The sequence below is a fragment of the Rana temporaria genome, chromosome 6 (genome assembly GCF_905171775.1).
Source record: "Rana temporaria chromosome 6, aRanTem1.1, whole genome shotgun sequence".
Classification (NCBI taxonomy): domain Eukaryota; kingdom Metazoa; phylum Chordata; class Amphibia; order Anura; family Ranidae; genus Rana; species Rana temporaria.
In genome coordinates, this window is record NC_053494.1 from 14084251 (window position 1) to 14100909 (window position 16659).

At 45.9% G+C, this 16659-nt stretch overlaps 1 protein-coding gene across 1 annotated transcript; it reads left to right on the forward strand.

Moving 5' to 3' along the window:
* Nucleotides 1-1998: 1998 nt before the first annotated feature.
* LOC120944354 (E3 ubiquitin-protein ligase TRIM62-like) lies at nucleotides 1999-3681 on the forward strand. Its single transcript, XM_040358406.1, has one exon. The coding sequence runs from the start codon at nucleotides 1999-2001 to the stop codon at nucleotides 3679-3681; it is 1683 nt and encodes a 560-aa protein (XP_040214340.1).
* The last annotated feature ends 12978 nt before the right edge of the window (nucleotides 3682-16659 follow it).

Consider the following 16659-nt stretch of genomic DNA (forward strand, 5'->3'; position numbering starts at 1 on the left):
TTTATTTTTACTCCTTTGCTGGAGTCACTGTCACTTTGTAATATTAATGTGATACCTATGTAATCATTTGCATAAAAAACTTAAATTGTGTAGAATAAACAGAACAGTTATTTGCAAAGATGCTGAGTGTATCTTTTGTGTCTGTTCCTTCTGCAGTAGTTATTTATTTTGAACCACTAATCAATATAAGGATAGGAGTTACCTACCTATACAATTTCCAGAACAGGGTAAGGATGCAGTATGGGTAACAGTTATTGGCTTGAGTGATCCCTTGCGTCAACAAGAGGTGGTACACCTGGGCTCTCTGAACTTGTTGCCTTATGCAGAAGGAAGTTGGGGCCAGGGTTCCCAAAAGGACAGCGGGGTTAAGTGTGCCTGCTGGAAGACTGCAGACAACAACTGAGAGATAGTTGCAGTGATGTCAGCTATTGAGCAATCGTCCACCTGCGAGACAACCAGTGAGGTAATACCTGAGTCTGGTGCTGATGTGGACTCAAGGGAGCAGGTGAACATACAACAATCTAGAGACTCTTCAGGTCTGGAGTCAGGTGGGTCAGCAGAGGCTACGGCGGCCGCAGAGGAATCACCCGGTGCATTGTGTGGTGCCCCAGTGTGTGCAGGGGCTGAGGAGAAAGCTTGGTTCTGCAGAGTCCCCAATCCTTGCCAGATTGATATTGCTTTACCACTGTGGAGGAGAATGAAGAAGGAAAGAGGAGCCAGGTGATGTGAAGACCTTGGCGCAGCGGCCTGTTCCCTATTTGCCTGCAGATTGGGGCCGACAGAGGTGGTTGACCTGGCTGTCCCAGTTTCAATGATATTAGGTACAGTATGTACACAACTTTATGATCTAGAATTCCCCCTATGTCCGTGAGGCTTTGTTTAAACCTCTGGAAGCAGAATGCCAGAAGATTTACAAGACTGCCATTTGGGAACATTTAAAAGTACCTAAGTCACGTCGGTCTTTAGAGGGGAATTTGCTGACCACTAAGGAGGAGTTTCACCTTTGCTATTTAGAATGAAATTATGGATGTCATGTCCATATGGACATGGTGTCCCTTTTATATTCTGGTGTGGGTGGAGCTCTAGACAGAGGTGAATGGGAAATTCTGTAGCTACCCCTGACCTAGTCTGTAGCCTTAAGAGAAGTGGGCCTTTTTGGGGCCTGAGGCCAGAGAGCACTCTGGGTGAGGATCCACTACTGGAGGACTCATGTAAAAGCTACAGGGATAATAGCTGTATTTAAGTTTTTCGTGTTAATTTCATTGGAGTGCTGCGCACTGGAAATGGAGAAAGAATTGAGATATGAAATTATTGTGTTATACACTGTACAGAGGAAGAGATGTAATTCTGCCAGTTTGACATATGAGTTATTATTAGTAAAAAGTTCAAAATGCACCTTGAGTGTATATTCTGTAATCCTAGGGGGCTCCGGCCGGGAATATGTATTGTGAAGAGGTTGGGCCTCTGGCCTGGAGTACTGTATATGTGACACAATATGGCGGAGACTTTCTCAAAGGCAGGTATGTACATATACTTTCTTGAGAAGAAGCTGGGTGGGATCTGGACAGCTTGGCGGGAACTTCTGTCCAATCCAGGTCTCTTGCATGTTTACCTCCAAAATAACATTTGGGGACTATTGTTTTAGAGTACAGCAGCTATTTCATACAGGAAAAACTAGTAGAAGGAAAGAAATAAATCAAAATAAAAAGCTTTCAGAAGTGAATAGTTAAATATTATTAATTTTTTTATTTTATACATTAAGTCAGATTAGGAAGAAATGTGTTTCTTGCACATACAGCATGATTTCCACATAACAAATGCTTAGGGATCAAAGGTGATCTTGACATGCTGGGCGTTGCAGCTCAGTTTCTGACTGTTTGCGTAGAAGGGCGAGTCATTTTCTGCTTTGTTAACTAAGATACGAGAAAGGTTCATTTAGTTTCTTATTCCAGAAGCTAAGAGAAAGCAGGAGATTCTTTCCATATCTTCATATTCAGAATGGCGTCTGCTGCACTAGGAGGTGAACTGAGCTGTTCCATCTGCCTGAACCTTTATACAGAGCCGGTGTCACTGAAATGTGGACACAACTTCTGCCGGGATTGTATTAGTGCTACTCTGGATACACAGGAGGGGTCTGGAGTTTATTCCTGTCCGGAGTGCAGGGTGGAATTTGCAGTACGCCCTGTGCTGGAAATAAACAGGAAGCTTTATAACATCTTGGAGTATTTCAAATCGACTCTACCAAAAACTGAAAAGGCAGACATCTTCTGTACATACTGCCTGGACTCCCCTGTACTGGCTTACAAGACATGTCTACAATGTGAGAACTCATTGTGTGAGAAACATCTGATGGCTCATAATAAGTCTGCGAGTCATGTTGTAACTGAACCCACCACGTCCTTTGCAGACATTAAATGCCCCATACACAAGGAGATCCTGAAGTATTACTGTACACAGGATAATGTTTGTATCTGTATGTCCTGCTGGGTCGCTGGAGAACATGTGGGGCACAAGATGGTACTTCTCAATGAAGCCTACGAGAATAAGAAAAAAAACCTGAAAGAAGATAGGGTGAAACTGACCCATGACAAACAAGAGATTGAGATGAGAATCCAAAATTTGGAAAACCATTACATAAAGGAAGAAAAAAAATCAACTGAAGTCTCTGGGAGAGTCTCTGATCTGTTTAGAGACATGAGAAGACATCTGGATGACGAAGAGAAGAGAGTCTTGACCGAGGTCTCCAGACAAAAAGAACATACTTCACTGTCAGTCTCCAATTTGATCAAAAAGCTAAAGCTACAGAAGGAAAAGCTGCGCATGGCTGTTTATGACATAGAAGAGTGCCTTGATATTACAGATCAAATGACTTTTTTGAAGACAAAACTAAAAAATGGCGACATAAGTATTAGTGGTGATATCAACAGTGACGTGAGCGATGCTGGATGCCTGGATGAGGTGACGATCTCGCTGGTGTTACACAGAGGACTTTACCTATTTAAGGAAAATTCAAAACACCTGAAGAAAACGCTAAAGTTCTTAGAGACAGAAAATTTAGATGTTCTCCTGAATCAAAATACAGCCAATAGTGTAATTACTATATCACCGGATCTCAGATCGGTTGCCTATAAGGATAACTACCAGAAAAATCTAATTGGTCCAGAGATAATTAGGGGTGTTCAGGTGTTAAGTTCCTGCAGCTTCTCGGCAGGGAAACATTACTGGGAGGTGGATGTGAGCGGAGCAGAGGAATGGCTGGTAGGGGTAACTGCCTATAACATAGAGAAGAAGGTTGTGGGGCATTCAACGTCTTTTTATATGAAAAAAAAGTCACAGGGTATTGATAACAAGAGAAATTTAGGTCTGCATCGTTGGACTGAAACGCCACAGGCTATTGATTTCAATGTCAAGTCATGGGCTATTGGTTTCAATGACAAGTCATGGGCTTTACAGTTTTTCAGCGATCTTATAGCTAGTCATAATGATGTACATAAAACCATTGTTTCTGATTCTCTTGTGCAAACTGTGGGGATCTATCTGGATTATGATGAGGGACGTCTGTCCTTCTACCAGATGTGTGACCCCATCAGACTCCTTCACACCTTCACCACCACCTTCACCGAACACCTTCATGCTGCTTTTACTTTGCCCAAAAGTGGTTGTGTCAGAATTATAACCTAAAGTGTAGTACTAAGCAGGTCACATATGAGGTGTCCATATTTAATTTTCAACTTTAATATTGTTACATTCTCCTAAGAATAGGAAAAGGTGATTCTAATTGTGGGACATCTCTGAATTCCTCATAGTGACCTTGTGACCAAAAAGAAAAAAAAATTATATAAAGACAGCCTATTGAAATACACGTATAATACTTACCAGGAGCAACTCGATCTTTGCTCTCTGGGTGTGTCAGATTCCTGCATCTGAATGCTGAACTTAGTGTCACCCTCTCCTCAAACTTTATAACGGCACAAAGGTCAGCTGCACCGATGTTGGTACTGGTAAGAACAAAAACAAAAAGTGAAGATTTTTATGCTATACAGAACATTTAGAAATGTTAATAGTGCCTAACTAGTACCTTTAAAAAAAATATAATTTGTCTTAAACTTCTCCTAAAAAATAGCAGTGCACTCCTGTGACAACGGTCTTGTAGCTTTATATCTGCATTGAGAGATCTAAGGCACTTCTGCCCCTGACTGCTAGTCTGAAGATCTGGAGTGATATTTGGTGATGTCACTACTGTGCTACCCACTGTTCTCCTCACTGGAGGCTCTGACATGATTATGACAAGATGGCCGACTTCATACAGAGACACAGTGCAGAACAAGGCATGGGAAGTCAGTAATAGGAAGAGATCAACTGCAGGGACACCACAACCAGTCCTTTACCCTCTGTCTGCCTTTTTTATACACAGCTTCCAGAGTTCTGTAACAGGCTGTCTTTTTTTACATTTAAAAAATGTAAATAATAACTTGTTTTCAGGATATTTATTATTATTAACTGCTAAACTTAGAGGTAGGTGTATGTTTATACCACACCTACAGAGTACCCCTGGAGCCCTTTAAGGAAGGTTCCAGGATGCTCTATTATACAAATATCTTGGGACATGGAGATTTAATTATCTTAAAGGGGTGTTCCAGTCATTTTTTTTATGTTTATTAAAAGTCAGCAGCTACAAAAAGTGTAGCTGTTGGCTTTTAATAAACATACACTCACCTGCTCCACGTTCCAGCGACACACCGGCCGGAGAGGGGGGAGAGAAGCGGAGCCCCGGCCTGCGCGTCGCAGCTGACCTTTGTGCTGTTATAAAGTCTTCATTCCAAGTGTGGGCACCTGGCCGTGACAGCTTTCGGCTTCACGGCCAGGCACCCACTGCGCATGCGCGAGCGGCACTGCGCCATCCGATTGGACAGGCGATCGCCTGGGACCGGTCACGTGTCCCAGGCGATCGCCTACAAGGAGGGGCTGCCAAAAGGCGATCTGACTATTTGCCTTAGCAGCCCCTCGGCAGAAGGAGGAAGTGGGACAGGAAGTCCCACTCCTCCTAAAGCCCCCACCCCCCCCCCAAAAAAAAATTACATGCCAAATGTGGCATGTAAGGGGGCGAGGAGTGGATTAGGCGGAAGTTCCACTTTTGGGTGGAACTCCGCTTTAAGTCTAGAAAGATATAAAAATACAATGTATTACAGCTCTGTAATCATTAATACAAACTTAAATATATATTTTAAATACAAAGCAATGTAAGTAACTGAATGTGACCTTGTATTGGCCTCTTGCAGTCCCTGTACTAGTCCCTGGGCTAGAGAGTGACAGGTAGAAGAATCATCATCAGTTCATGTGCTAATTAACATGCTGCTTCTTCTTTCACTGTCCAGTCACAGCCAGGGGGGGGGCATGTACGAGATGATCTGGGCTCAGAGGAGGTATGTTGAATTATGCTGACCATCAGTCTGGTGACATTTGTCACCAGAAAAAAAAAACTTCTGGGAAAAACTCTCCCCCGCAAATCGCAGTAGCTATACGTTGACCCTTTAAACAGCTAAAGCAGGCACGGGGGAGGCGATGCGCGTGGCTGGCGGTTGCGATGGCTGCCGGTCACATGCGATTGCGGACACGAGACACAGAACGGGCATTTGTGGGTGTAAACCCACAAATCTCAGTTCTGTCAGGAGAGGAGAGACAAATCGTCTGGCTTCTCCTCTAGTCAGTTCCATCTCCCCACAAAAAAAAACAGTGAGGGAACACATTTAACACCTTGATCACACCATAGTGTTAACCCCTTTCCTGCCAGTGACATTACAGTAATCAGTGGCTATTTTTAGCTCTGATCGCTGTATAAATGTCAATGGTCCCAAAAATATTTCAAAAGTGTTTGATCTGTCCACCGCAATGTCGCAGTCCCGCTAAAAATCACAGATCGACGCCACTATTAAAAAAAAAAAAAATTAAAATGCCATAAATCTATCCCTTATTTTGTAGACTACAACTTTTGCACAAAACAATCAAAATATGCTTATTGCAATTTTTTTTTTACCAAAAATATATAGAAGAATACGTATTAGCCTAAACTGATAAAGAAATGTGTTTTTGAAAAAAGCAATATTTTTTGTACGATATTCTGATCATGTGTGCGGGGCTTAAGTAACAGTGGTGGTATGACCTTTGGCCTTTCCTAAGTTTGTCCTGGTGGTTCTCCTTGACACCTATGCAATGACATTTTTACTCTGAAATTTTAGGCAGTGTATCTTGGTGTAAGAAAGAAGAAGGAATAGACGGATCCTCTCCAATCAAATCCACAATGAGATTGATTACAACCTAATACCACATACCATAATATGGTACTGTTACCGTAACCAAGAAGTGGTTACTTTGGTAACAGAGGGTCTTAAACCATGAACTAGGGATGTCCCGATACCGATACTAGTATCGGTACCGATACCGAGCATTTCCCTAGTACTTGTACTTGGGGGAAATGCTCCGATGCTTCACCCGATACCTGGGCAGTCAGGTATCGGGTGGTGGGGGGAGTTACAAGTCTTCTCTGTGCTGTCTTCTCCCCCTGTGTTGTCTTCTCCCCCTGTGTTGTCTTCTCCCCCTTCGTGACGCTCTCCCCCAGTGTTGTCTTCTCCCCCTCCGGGCCTCTCTCCCCCGTGCAGTCTTCTCCCCCTCCATGCCCAGAGGCGATTCAGTTCGCATGTGCTGCGCTATATAAGTTTCTCACTCACTCACTCACTCATGCCGCTCTCCCCCATGCAGTCTTCTCCCCCTCTGTGCCGCTCTCCCCCCATGCAGTCTTCTCCCCCTTTATGCCGCTCTCCCCCTGTGCAGTCTTCTCCCCCTCCGTGCTGCTCTCCCCCATGCAGTCTTCTCCCCCTCCGTGCCGCTCTCCCCCCGTGCAGTCTTCTCCCCCCTCCGTGCCGCTCTCCCCCGTGCAGTCTTCTCCCCCCTCCGTGCCGCTCTCCCCCGTGCAGTCTTCTCCCCCCTCCGTGCTGCTCTCCCCCTGTGCAGTCTTCTCCCCCTCTGTGCCGCTCTCCCCCTGTGCAGTCTTCTCCCCCTCTGTGCCGCTCTCCCCCTGTGCAGTCTTCTCCCCCTCTGTGCCGCTCTCCCCCTGTGCAGTCTTCTCCCCCTCTGTGCCGCTCTCCCCCTGTGCAGTCTTCTCCCCCTCCGTGCCGCTCTCCCCCGTGCAGTCTTCTACCCCTCCGTGCCGCTCTCCCTCCGTGCAGTCTTCTCCCCCCTCCGTGCCGCTCTCCCCAGTGTCGTCTTCTCGCCCTTCATGTCGCTCTTTCTCTGGGCAGTCTACTCTCCCCTCCGTGCCGCTCTCCCCCGTGCCGTCTTCTCCCCCCTCCATGCCGCTCTCCCCCCTCAATTTGTCAGGATGGAGAGCGGCTCCTACCTTTTGATCACTGACTCTGTCCATTCACATAACTGAGCATCGTAACCTGTGTTTACAATCATTCAGTTTATGAATGGATAGGAGCTTCTCTCCATTCATTTCAGCTGAGGCTGCAGAGAAAGGGACTGGGGAATCTGTGTCCCTAGTCCCTTTCTCTGTCTTAAAGGGGAGATGTCAGAGGTCTGTTAAGACCCCTGTGCAGTCTTCTCCCCCCTCCATGCCCAGAGGCGATTCAGTTTGCATGTGCTGGGCTATATAAGTTTCTCACTCACTCACTCACTCATGCCGCTCTCCCCCATGCAGTTTTCTCCCCCTCTGTGCCGCTCTCCCCCCATGCAGTCTTCTCCCCCTACATGCCGCTCTCCCACTGTGCAGTCTTCTCCCCCTCCGTGCCGCTCTCCCCCTGTGCTGCTCTCCCCCTTTGCAGTCTTCTCCCCCCTCCATGCCACTCTCCCCCCATGCAGTCTTCTCCCCCCTCCGTGCCGCTCTCCCACCGTGCAGTCTTCTCCCCCTCCATGCCGCTCTCCCACCATGCAGTCTTCTCCCCCCTCCGTGCCGCTCTCCCCCATGCAGTCTTCTCCCCCTCAGTGCCGCTCTCCCCCTGTGCAGTCTTCCCCCTCTCCGTGTCGCTCTCCCCCTGTGCAGTCTTCTCCCCCCCTGTGCAGTCTTCTCCCCCTCTGTGCCGCTCTCCCCCCGTGCAGTCTTCTCCCCCTCCGTGCAGTCTTCTCCCCCTCCATGTCGCTCTCCCCCCCTGTGCAGTCTTCTCCCCCTCTGTGCCGCTCTCCCCCCGTGCAGTCTTCTCCCCCCTCCGTGCCGCCTTCTCCCCCTCTGTGTCGCTCTTCCTCTGGGCAGTCTACTCCCCCCTCCGTGCCGCTCTCCCCCCGTGCCGTCTTCTCCGCTCTCCCCCCTTAATTTGTCAGGATGGAGAGCCCCCCTTAAAAAAAATCACTGTAAAAAAAAAAATTGTAAAAAATAAAAATTGTGTTAAAAAAACTAAAAAATAAAAACAAATACCGCCACTGTCACATGACATAAAAAAAAAGTATCGGTATTCGATATCGGCGAGTACTTGAAAAAAAGTATCAGTACTTGTACTCGGTCTCAAATAAGTGGTATCGGGACAACCCTACCATGAACTGATATCAGAAAACACATTGCCCCAATTTAATTAGTGACAGGACTGGACCACAAGCCATCTCAGATATACCACAACTATTTCTAGTTTAGGCCATGCAGAAAATATTTATGAGATATTCAGTTTAGGGAAGATCCTGGAGTGAACTAGATCCCCCGGGGGTCATTCACAGTGAAAGGTCAAGTTTATTTTATTGAACAAAGCAACTTTATTGTTGATCAATATTTTTGAATTAATGCGATTATCTTCGCATGACCGTTCCCCTGTGAATGTATGCTGATGTCCGGACTTTTGTTTTTGATTGTGTTTCTGTATTGTTTTGTGTGTTGAGGGTTTTTTCCCTTCGGAAAACTCTTGCAGTACTGTGAATGAAGTTGTCTTAACATTTCAAGTCGCACTATAAATTATATTTTGCGCTAATTGTAAAATTAATACATTTTGTATTTTTTTAGAAAATGAATACCCTGTTTAAGACCCTCTGTTACCAAAGTAACCGCTTCTTGGTTACAGTAACAGTACCATATTATGGTATGTGGTATTAGGGTATAATCACTTGATCCGCGGCAATCGCCGCTCACAAAGTATGGCTGCAGTGGATGTAGGAGCAGATGCCTTCTAGCCCACGATTCAGTTTGGAGTTGCGTGACTGGCGTGTATCTTGGTGGACCATTTTTAAAGAGGGGTTGAGGGTATATGTTGCCTCCTCACCGTCTGTTTTAACCCTGAAAAGCCTGCACCACTGTGTTGCAATCGTAAGCATCACACGTGTTTGCAGGGAGGTTGCAGTTTGGCCCCATTCACTTGTATGAGTTGTGTTCAGGGATGGTACTACCTGCTGAAAGGAACATGTGGTATCATTTCTGTAGCAAAGACCCTGTCTGGCTGTTATTGCAGCTTAAGACCCCTTTCACACTGAGGGCGTATTGCAGGTGCTATAGCATTTAAAATAGCGCCTGCAATCCGCCCTTAAAAAGCTGCTCCATTGTCTCCAATGTCAAAGCCTGAGGGCCCGCTAGTGGCCGAAATGCGCCGCAAATCCGCCCATAGCGTCGGCGGTAAAATAGCGACGTTTTACCGCCGATGCTCTGGGCGGCTCAGTGTGAACGGGGTCTAAGGGAGAAGGCCAATGGGTGGTTAACTGCAGCTCATCCTAGTTTTGCTGCCCCTTGGCTGCTCATATGAATGACCCCATAAACCAATATATAACACTTTGTATGAAAGGGGTGTGATATGCTGGTAAAAAATACATTTTAAAGTAACCAATCTTTATAGGACTTTTCTAATTCAGTTAGTTTATTCATGACTTGCAATAAGAATTCCTAATGTTAAATGAAGGAGGAAGGATATACTGTATTTCAGTCCAGACATGGGATGGTGGGATGATGAATGCCAGTAGCTACTAGGGGGCCTTTCGCAATCAAGAAGGTAGCTATCTCTTTTTTTACCGTATTCAGTTCTCGATGGAACAAAATACATGTAGTACTTTATGCCATCCTTTCCTAGTAATGCCACCTTCCTTCCTTTTAATGTTAACTGCACGGCTTGACACACAACCACTCAATGCTGCTACTAGCAAAGAGATGGCTGCTTTTCTAGTAAGCACCTGTCTCCAGCTCCCAGGAATGGAGAGGGAGGTGAGGTGTGTTAGCTGTAGTGTTGGGCGACCATATGCCAATCTGCTCCATCTGACATCACAGGTAACACTACAGAGCACTTAGGAAAATGGCATAAAGTACTACATTTGGTTTGTTCCATTGAGAACTGAATTTTAAAAAGTGATAGTTCTTCTATAAGCTATTGATTATAATGGTATATGGAACACTCTATGTAATATAGAATAACATGCATAAGAATGTTCTTTATTGTATTATTATAAAATGTTCATATTTAGATTCTATGGATGTACCAAATAAATGTCTTTATTGTGTTTTAACTATCACTTGTGTGTGTCCGAATTCTACGTACAAGGTTTACATGCAGTATGTGTATATAAAAATAGTGAAAGTGATTCTGCGCAACGTATCTCACATCGCAGTGACACACAAAAATGAAAACACAAAAAAGTGAAACACAATAAAAATCAAAATATGAAATATAAATAAATAATAATAATGAATAGTCCGTGCAATATAGTGATATAAGAGAGCTAATCCCACTCAAATATAAAACCAAATGTATAAGTGTAAACAAAAGTCCAAGCTGAAAACCAAATGGATGGTCAATAGAGTGATGTGAAAAGAAAACAAGTCCTTGAGTGTAAATAAATTGACAAATAAAAGCTGCCAGATGATATGTTAAATGATGCTGAATCCAGTAAATATAATGGCAAGCAGATGATGGATTATATCCTTCACTAGGCTCACAAGCCTCTTACCTTCAGATAGATGTAAATGAGCATCGAATCTCTCACACAGTGGCAATCCTCTATGGATAATTACTGTCCATTCGCCCCTTGAGCTGGCACCGCGTCTCTTTCATAGATCCATATAGTACTCCGCCCAAATAAATAAAAGGAGAGAGAGAGAACAGAGAGGAGCCTCCGATGGTGAAGTACAGTAAACTAGGGTGTACTTTATTAAAGGAAAAGACCTGTGCTTACAATTTAAAAATAACAGACGTGCAGCAATTTTAAAATGAGCGGCGTTCACAGCGCCGGCTTACGTCACTCCAGGTGTACGCCAATCCCTACGCGTTACGACACAGGGTCACGTGTCTTCATCTGGGGCATCTGATTGGCGAACATTCTACTGTTTATGTATCTGAAATAGTACCGCCGCCATTTTATTGGAGTCCAAATGCTATATATATTATAACTCTCTAGTGGGACACACTGCATTGGAATGGCATATCTCAATCTGAAGATATATTTCGGCAATATACATCTCCATGGTAACTAGATGGTACAGAGTGGCTAAAATTCAAGATTGCATCGTAAATACCGCTACATGTCGGACATCCATATATCATTACAAATAAAAATTCTATATTAAAATGTGTATATATACCTCCGCAGCGTGAGGAGGAAAAAACAAGGGGAAATAGCCATCCCCATCACAGAAGTGTACACAGTGGGGATAAAACCCTCTCAAACACCTATACTGCGGGGAATAAATAAATTATATGTATACAGGTACATCAAAATGAATATATAGTGGTCATAATCATATACGGGACGGACCTATAAAGTGTTAAAAAACGACAAGTTAATATACTCGTCAAACACTAAGTGTACTGTAACGCAATAGTATGTGTATATATTGAGTCTTATTGAGCATTTATATCTAGACCAGGGGTATTCCAACTTTCTAAACAAAGGGCCAATTAACTATCCTTCGGGCTTTGGGGGGGACAGGCTGTAGCCACAGGGAGCAGAAAATGCCCTAGCATCAGCATAGTAAACCATGCCCCATCATTGGATTTCCTGTAAGGAATAGTGTACTATTGTTGGTGTCTGTGAGAGGAATAGTGCCCCATTATTGGTGTCAGTGTAAAGAATTGTGTCCCGTTATTGGTGTCAGTCGAAGGAATAGTGACCCATCATTGGTGTCAGTAAGAGGAATAGTGCCTCATCATTAGTGTTAGTGAAAGGAATAGTGCACCATCATTGGTGTCACTTGGAGGAATGGGCTAGATAAAGGCAAGCAAAAGGACCACATGCAGCCCCTGGACAGCAGTTTGGAGACCATTGATCTAGACTAAAATCACTAGAATTTTGTTCCCCGAGTTGTTTTAGGGGCTCTTTGGGAGCTCTTCAAGGTATTTGTCAACTTATGCAAGTGCAGCCCCCTGTTCCTAAAGAAATGTGCCTATAATGTAAATGTCGTTTTTGGCTGAGCTGTAAACAGCTCAGATTGATTGTATATAGTTTATTTGGTTTCTGTCTTGAACTTGGCTAGTTGTGCATTTCTCACTGTTGCCAGGAGGTGTCACTGGTACCACAGGCCAGTATGAGAATTGCAACAAGCTAAACTGTAATGAATATTCTTTTTCCAGAAACAGCCTAGTAGGAGGTTCCTGGCCGCTGTGCATTCTGGGAGAGGGTATTCATGGGACAGACGCCATGTGCCCTAGTCAGTCTTTACCTCGTGGCCTTCCAGGCCTGAGGCCACGTTACTGCAAGCTCTGCAAGTAGGCCCAAAAGCCTGTCTGGGGCCTACTAATCCTGAGGTGGTCCTAGGCTGTCTTGCCTGTGTGGAAGAAGCCGAGCCAAGCTGAGGAGATCCAGGGGAGGACCCTTTACTGGAAAGACCCAGGATGAAGGCTGGTCTCTGAGGAGGGCCTGGTGACTCGTTTGGAGGATGCACCTAAGCTAAACTACCCTCACAGTACTGCCGGATGGCTTAAAGGTTCTGGTACTGTGAATCTGTTCTACAAATCTAATCAAGGTAACTAGCTCCTGGCTGCTAAGTCTGTGGGAGAGACTTGTCCAGGTGTTATACTGGCTGCTAAGTCCTGTGAGAGAGGCTTGTCCAGAAACCATACCAGTTGCTAGGTCTGTGTGAGAGACCTATCCAGGTTTTCAAGATCTTCTAAAAGAAAGCTGTTATTGTCCTTTGGATTCAAGGAGTCCGTAAGTGATTTGCTAAAGGTATCCAAAACCTTCCCTAACCCTCTATCCTATTACTGCTTCCAAGTTCTTCATTAAAGCATTGAAAAATACTAAAGTGACTGGCGCCCATATTTGTTCTAACTTCCCATTATAGCCATGGACTCAGCCCTGGGGTGAATATAAGCTTGCGCCCTGTCTCTGGAGGTGGCACTTTGCTCCCAGTATACCCAGGGGGCACTACATTGAGATGTGTCTACAGTTCAGTAATGATTACATAAAGTAAGGGAAATATGTTTTCATGAGCGTGCCTGTCTATAGTTGCTCTGTTGAAAAGCAGCTAAATCTGTTCTTTTGAAAAAAATCTCATTGTATATAGACCAATTTCTTCAGCCTTTGGCTCTAAATTTAACATCCTAAAATCAGGGTGTGATCCATATACTTGAGCTCCTTGAACCTTCTACATGGGAGGCTATTTACTTGTGGGTACCATTAGACATCAATTCACTATACACTTCCATACTGCCTTGATATGGGTTGCATGGCCGTTCAACTTTTTTCCGCTGAAGAACCCATGTTAAAGCCATTTTTTTTTTTTTTTGAGGGTGACTATTATTCACAGAAGCATAGAACGGCCATGGGAGCCAACTTTGCTCCCTCCAATGCTAACCTTACCATGGGGTTCTTGAAGTTCCAATATCTTTTGGTAACAATCCTTTTGCAGCCCACACTGTGTTCTATGGTCGATATATCAACAATGTCATTTTCATTGGGGATGGCTCTGGGAACTTAGTAGATGATTTCATTATCCACTGTAATAATACATTTTTTTATTTTGGACTCTAATTTACGTCCATTATAGAGAAGGTGACTCATGATTTTTTCTAGACTTATAACTGTCATGAGGATAGGATAATTTTCACTAAAAATTATACCAAACCCACACCGGGCAGCTCATTTCTTCATTCTGTCATCTCGGGTACAAGTGTTTCAGGATTTCAGACTACATTGCACAAAGTATCCATCTTAAACAGAACTTTCTTGATAAGGGGTAACCCAGTTCACTTGTTGATCAAGCATACTGCCTTTATTTATCCAAGGAAAGGGTGCGAAAATTATTATAAAACGATGGTGGACAGCCAGGGAGGTTCAGCACTTAATTTTATAGCCAATATCGCAAGATGGAACATATTTTGAAAAAACATTGGTTGGTCTCAATGCAAGATCCTCACTTTCATCAAAGATAGGCCCATCGTGACATATAGAATGGCACCTAATGTGAAGAGTAAGATAGCGCTTAGCAAAATGAAATCTACAACCCCTAAACAATCTACCTTAACATATTTCCCTTTAAAAGGGATTACCAGTGTCGAAAAAACAATTAGCCAGAATCAGGTAGATGGGGCATCTTTGTGCCGGCGTAACGCAACGCATATGCGCTACGCCGGCATAAGTCAGAGAGCTAACTACACGATTCACAAAGCACTTGCTCTCAATGTTGCGCCGGCGTAAAGTAAATTTGAAGGCGTAAGCCGGCGTAAGTGTAAGTGGGTGTGACCTTATGCAAATGATGGCCTGAGCGTGGAGCAGTGGCTTACGCCCGGCGTATCATCAATGGAGCATGCGCAGTAATGTTGACGTATGAGGGCTTCCTTGTGCGCATTCTCACAACTACGCCGGCCCAACTTCCTGGTATACGCCGGCCCACCGGCTTAAGCGAACGCATAAATACGCCCAGACATGCGCCCGTCCGGCGCAAAAGTACATCCTGCTTTTCTCCCCCCCCCCCCCTGAGCAAGGTACTTTTGTTCGGATATGGCTGGTAGAGTCCAGAAGGAGAGGAGGAAGAGGAATTTTTCACCCCAGGAGAGGGCAGTCCTCATCACTGCCATGGAGAGATATGACACCTTCCTCCATGGTGCCCAGAGTCGGGATACTAGCCGGGCCAGGAAACGGGTCATCCTGGAGACCATTGAGACAGAGGTCAATGCCCTTGGCAATGAGACCCGGAGCGCCAAGGACATAAATAAAAAGATCAATGATCTGAGACTCCATGTGCGGGAGAAGCTGGGCGCCATTAGGAAGCACCAGAGTGGCACGGGTGGTGGACCACCATGTAATGTCAGTTTGACCCCGGAGGAGGAGGTGGTCGCCCGGTGTCTGCAGAGGGAGCAGTTGGAGGGCGTTGAGGGCTTTGATTCCCTTGATGAGGCCTCGAGGACAGGTAAGTGTTTTTTATTCCCTATCCGGTGTGTAGCATGTGAGGGGGTGGAAGGGAACATGTGACAAGTGTGTGGGTCCCCCAACATGTGACTGCTTTGTGTCATCCACAGATGTGCAGGAGGGAGCGGGCCCATCTGCTGCCGGTGGCCGTCCCACGACATCTTCCCCTGAACAGCCTCAGTCTGACCCCCTAGATCCAGCGGTGGAGAGGAGTGGCCACACCTCTCCTCTCGAGGAGGAGGTGGTGGAGGAGACAGTGGACCTTGGCCAGCTTTGCCTCATTATAGAGAAGCCCACTGTTGTGCCTGGGCCCTCTTACACCTCCCCCCCATCAGGGGAAGCCCCTCTGGCTCAGCCCCCAGCAGGGGAACCCCCTCAAGGGGCTCACCCTACAGCCGGTCCCAAACATCCTCTGCCCCCAGGAAGGCGACACGGAAGACTAGGGGTGTTCCTCAATGTGTGCAGGAACAAATTGCCATGGACCAGGGACGGCAGACCCGGCATATGGGGGAGATAGCCCGGCACCTGCACCGGGTGGCTGAAAACATGGCCCAGATTTTGGATGCAGTGCAGGATGGCAATGCTAATAGCGTAGCAGTGGTCACCTGCGTTGGGGGGCTGCAGGCCACCACAGCGAACCTAGTGGCAGAGGTTCAGACTCTTACTGGGGGCCGTCCAGGCCAACATGACTGCCATCCAGGAGGAGGGGAGGCAGAGGCAGCGCAACCAGCGGCATAACCTCACCCGCCAGCTGAGGATGCAGGCCCAGACCAACCATTTTCTGAGCCGCATTGCCGTGGCCTTGGAGGGCAGGCAGCCATCACCTGCCAGGAGTGGCACACCCGGGGATGAGCCACCTCCAGATGTCCCACCCCCCCACCCCAGGCTCCCCCCAGGCTCCCCCCAGGCAGCTGAGGAGCCAGAGAGGTGCCACCAGGCGCAGCCCCCATCAGGCCAAATGAGTACCGTTTTTTTTGTTTATGCTCAGGATTGGAGTATTTTTTTTATGTTATTTATGCTCAGGATATGAGTTTTTTTTTTTTAAGCTCAGGTCATGAGCCTTTTATTTTAGTTATGAATGCACACGGTGAGGAGTGCTGACTACAGTGTGACTGGTGTGTGAATGTGGGGGTGACATACCTGCCAGTAAGGTGTGTCACCCTGGGTCGTCAGGGAGAATTTATCCCCACGACCGTGTGAATGTGGTATGAATGGAAAGCAACATAATTGGGGCCTTGGCGCGGCGTTGCTGCTCCCAAGTCCTGCATGGTGGACTTGGGCTAATCCAATGTGAAGTGGATGTGGTGTGTGTGAGCTAGGGACCACAGTGGTGTGCATGCGTGCATTCTCCTTGTGCCATGA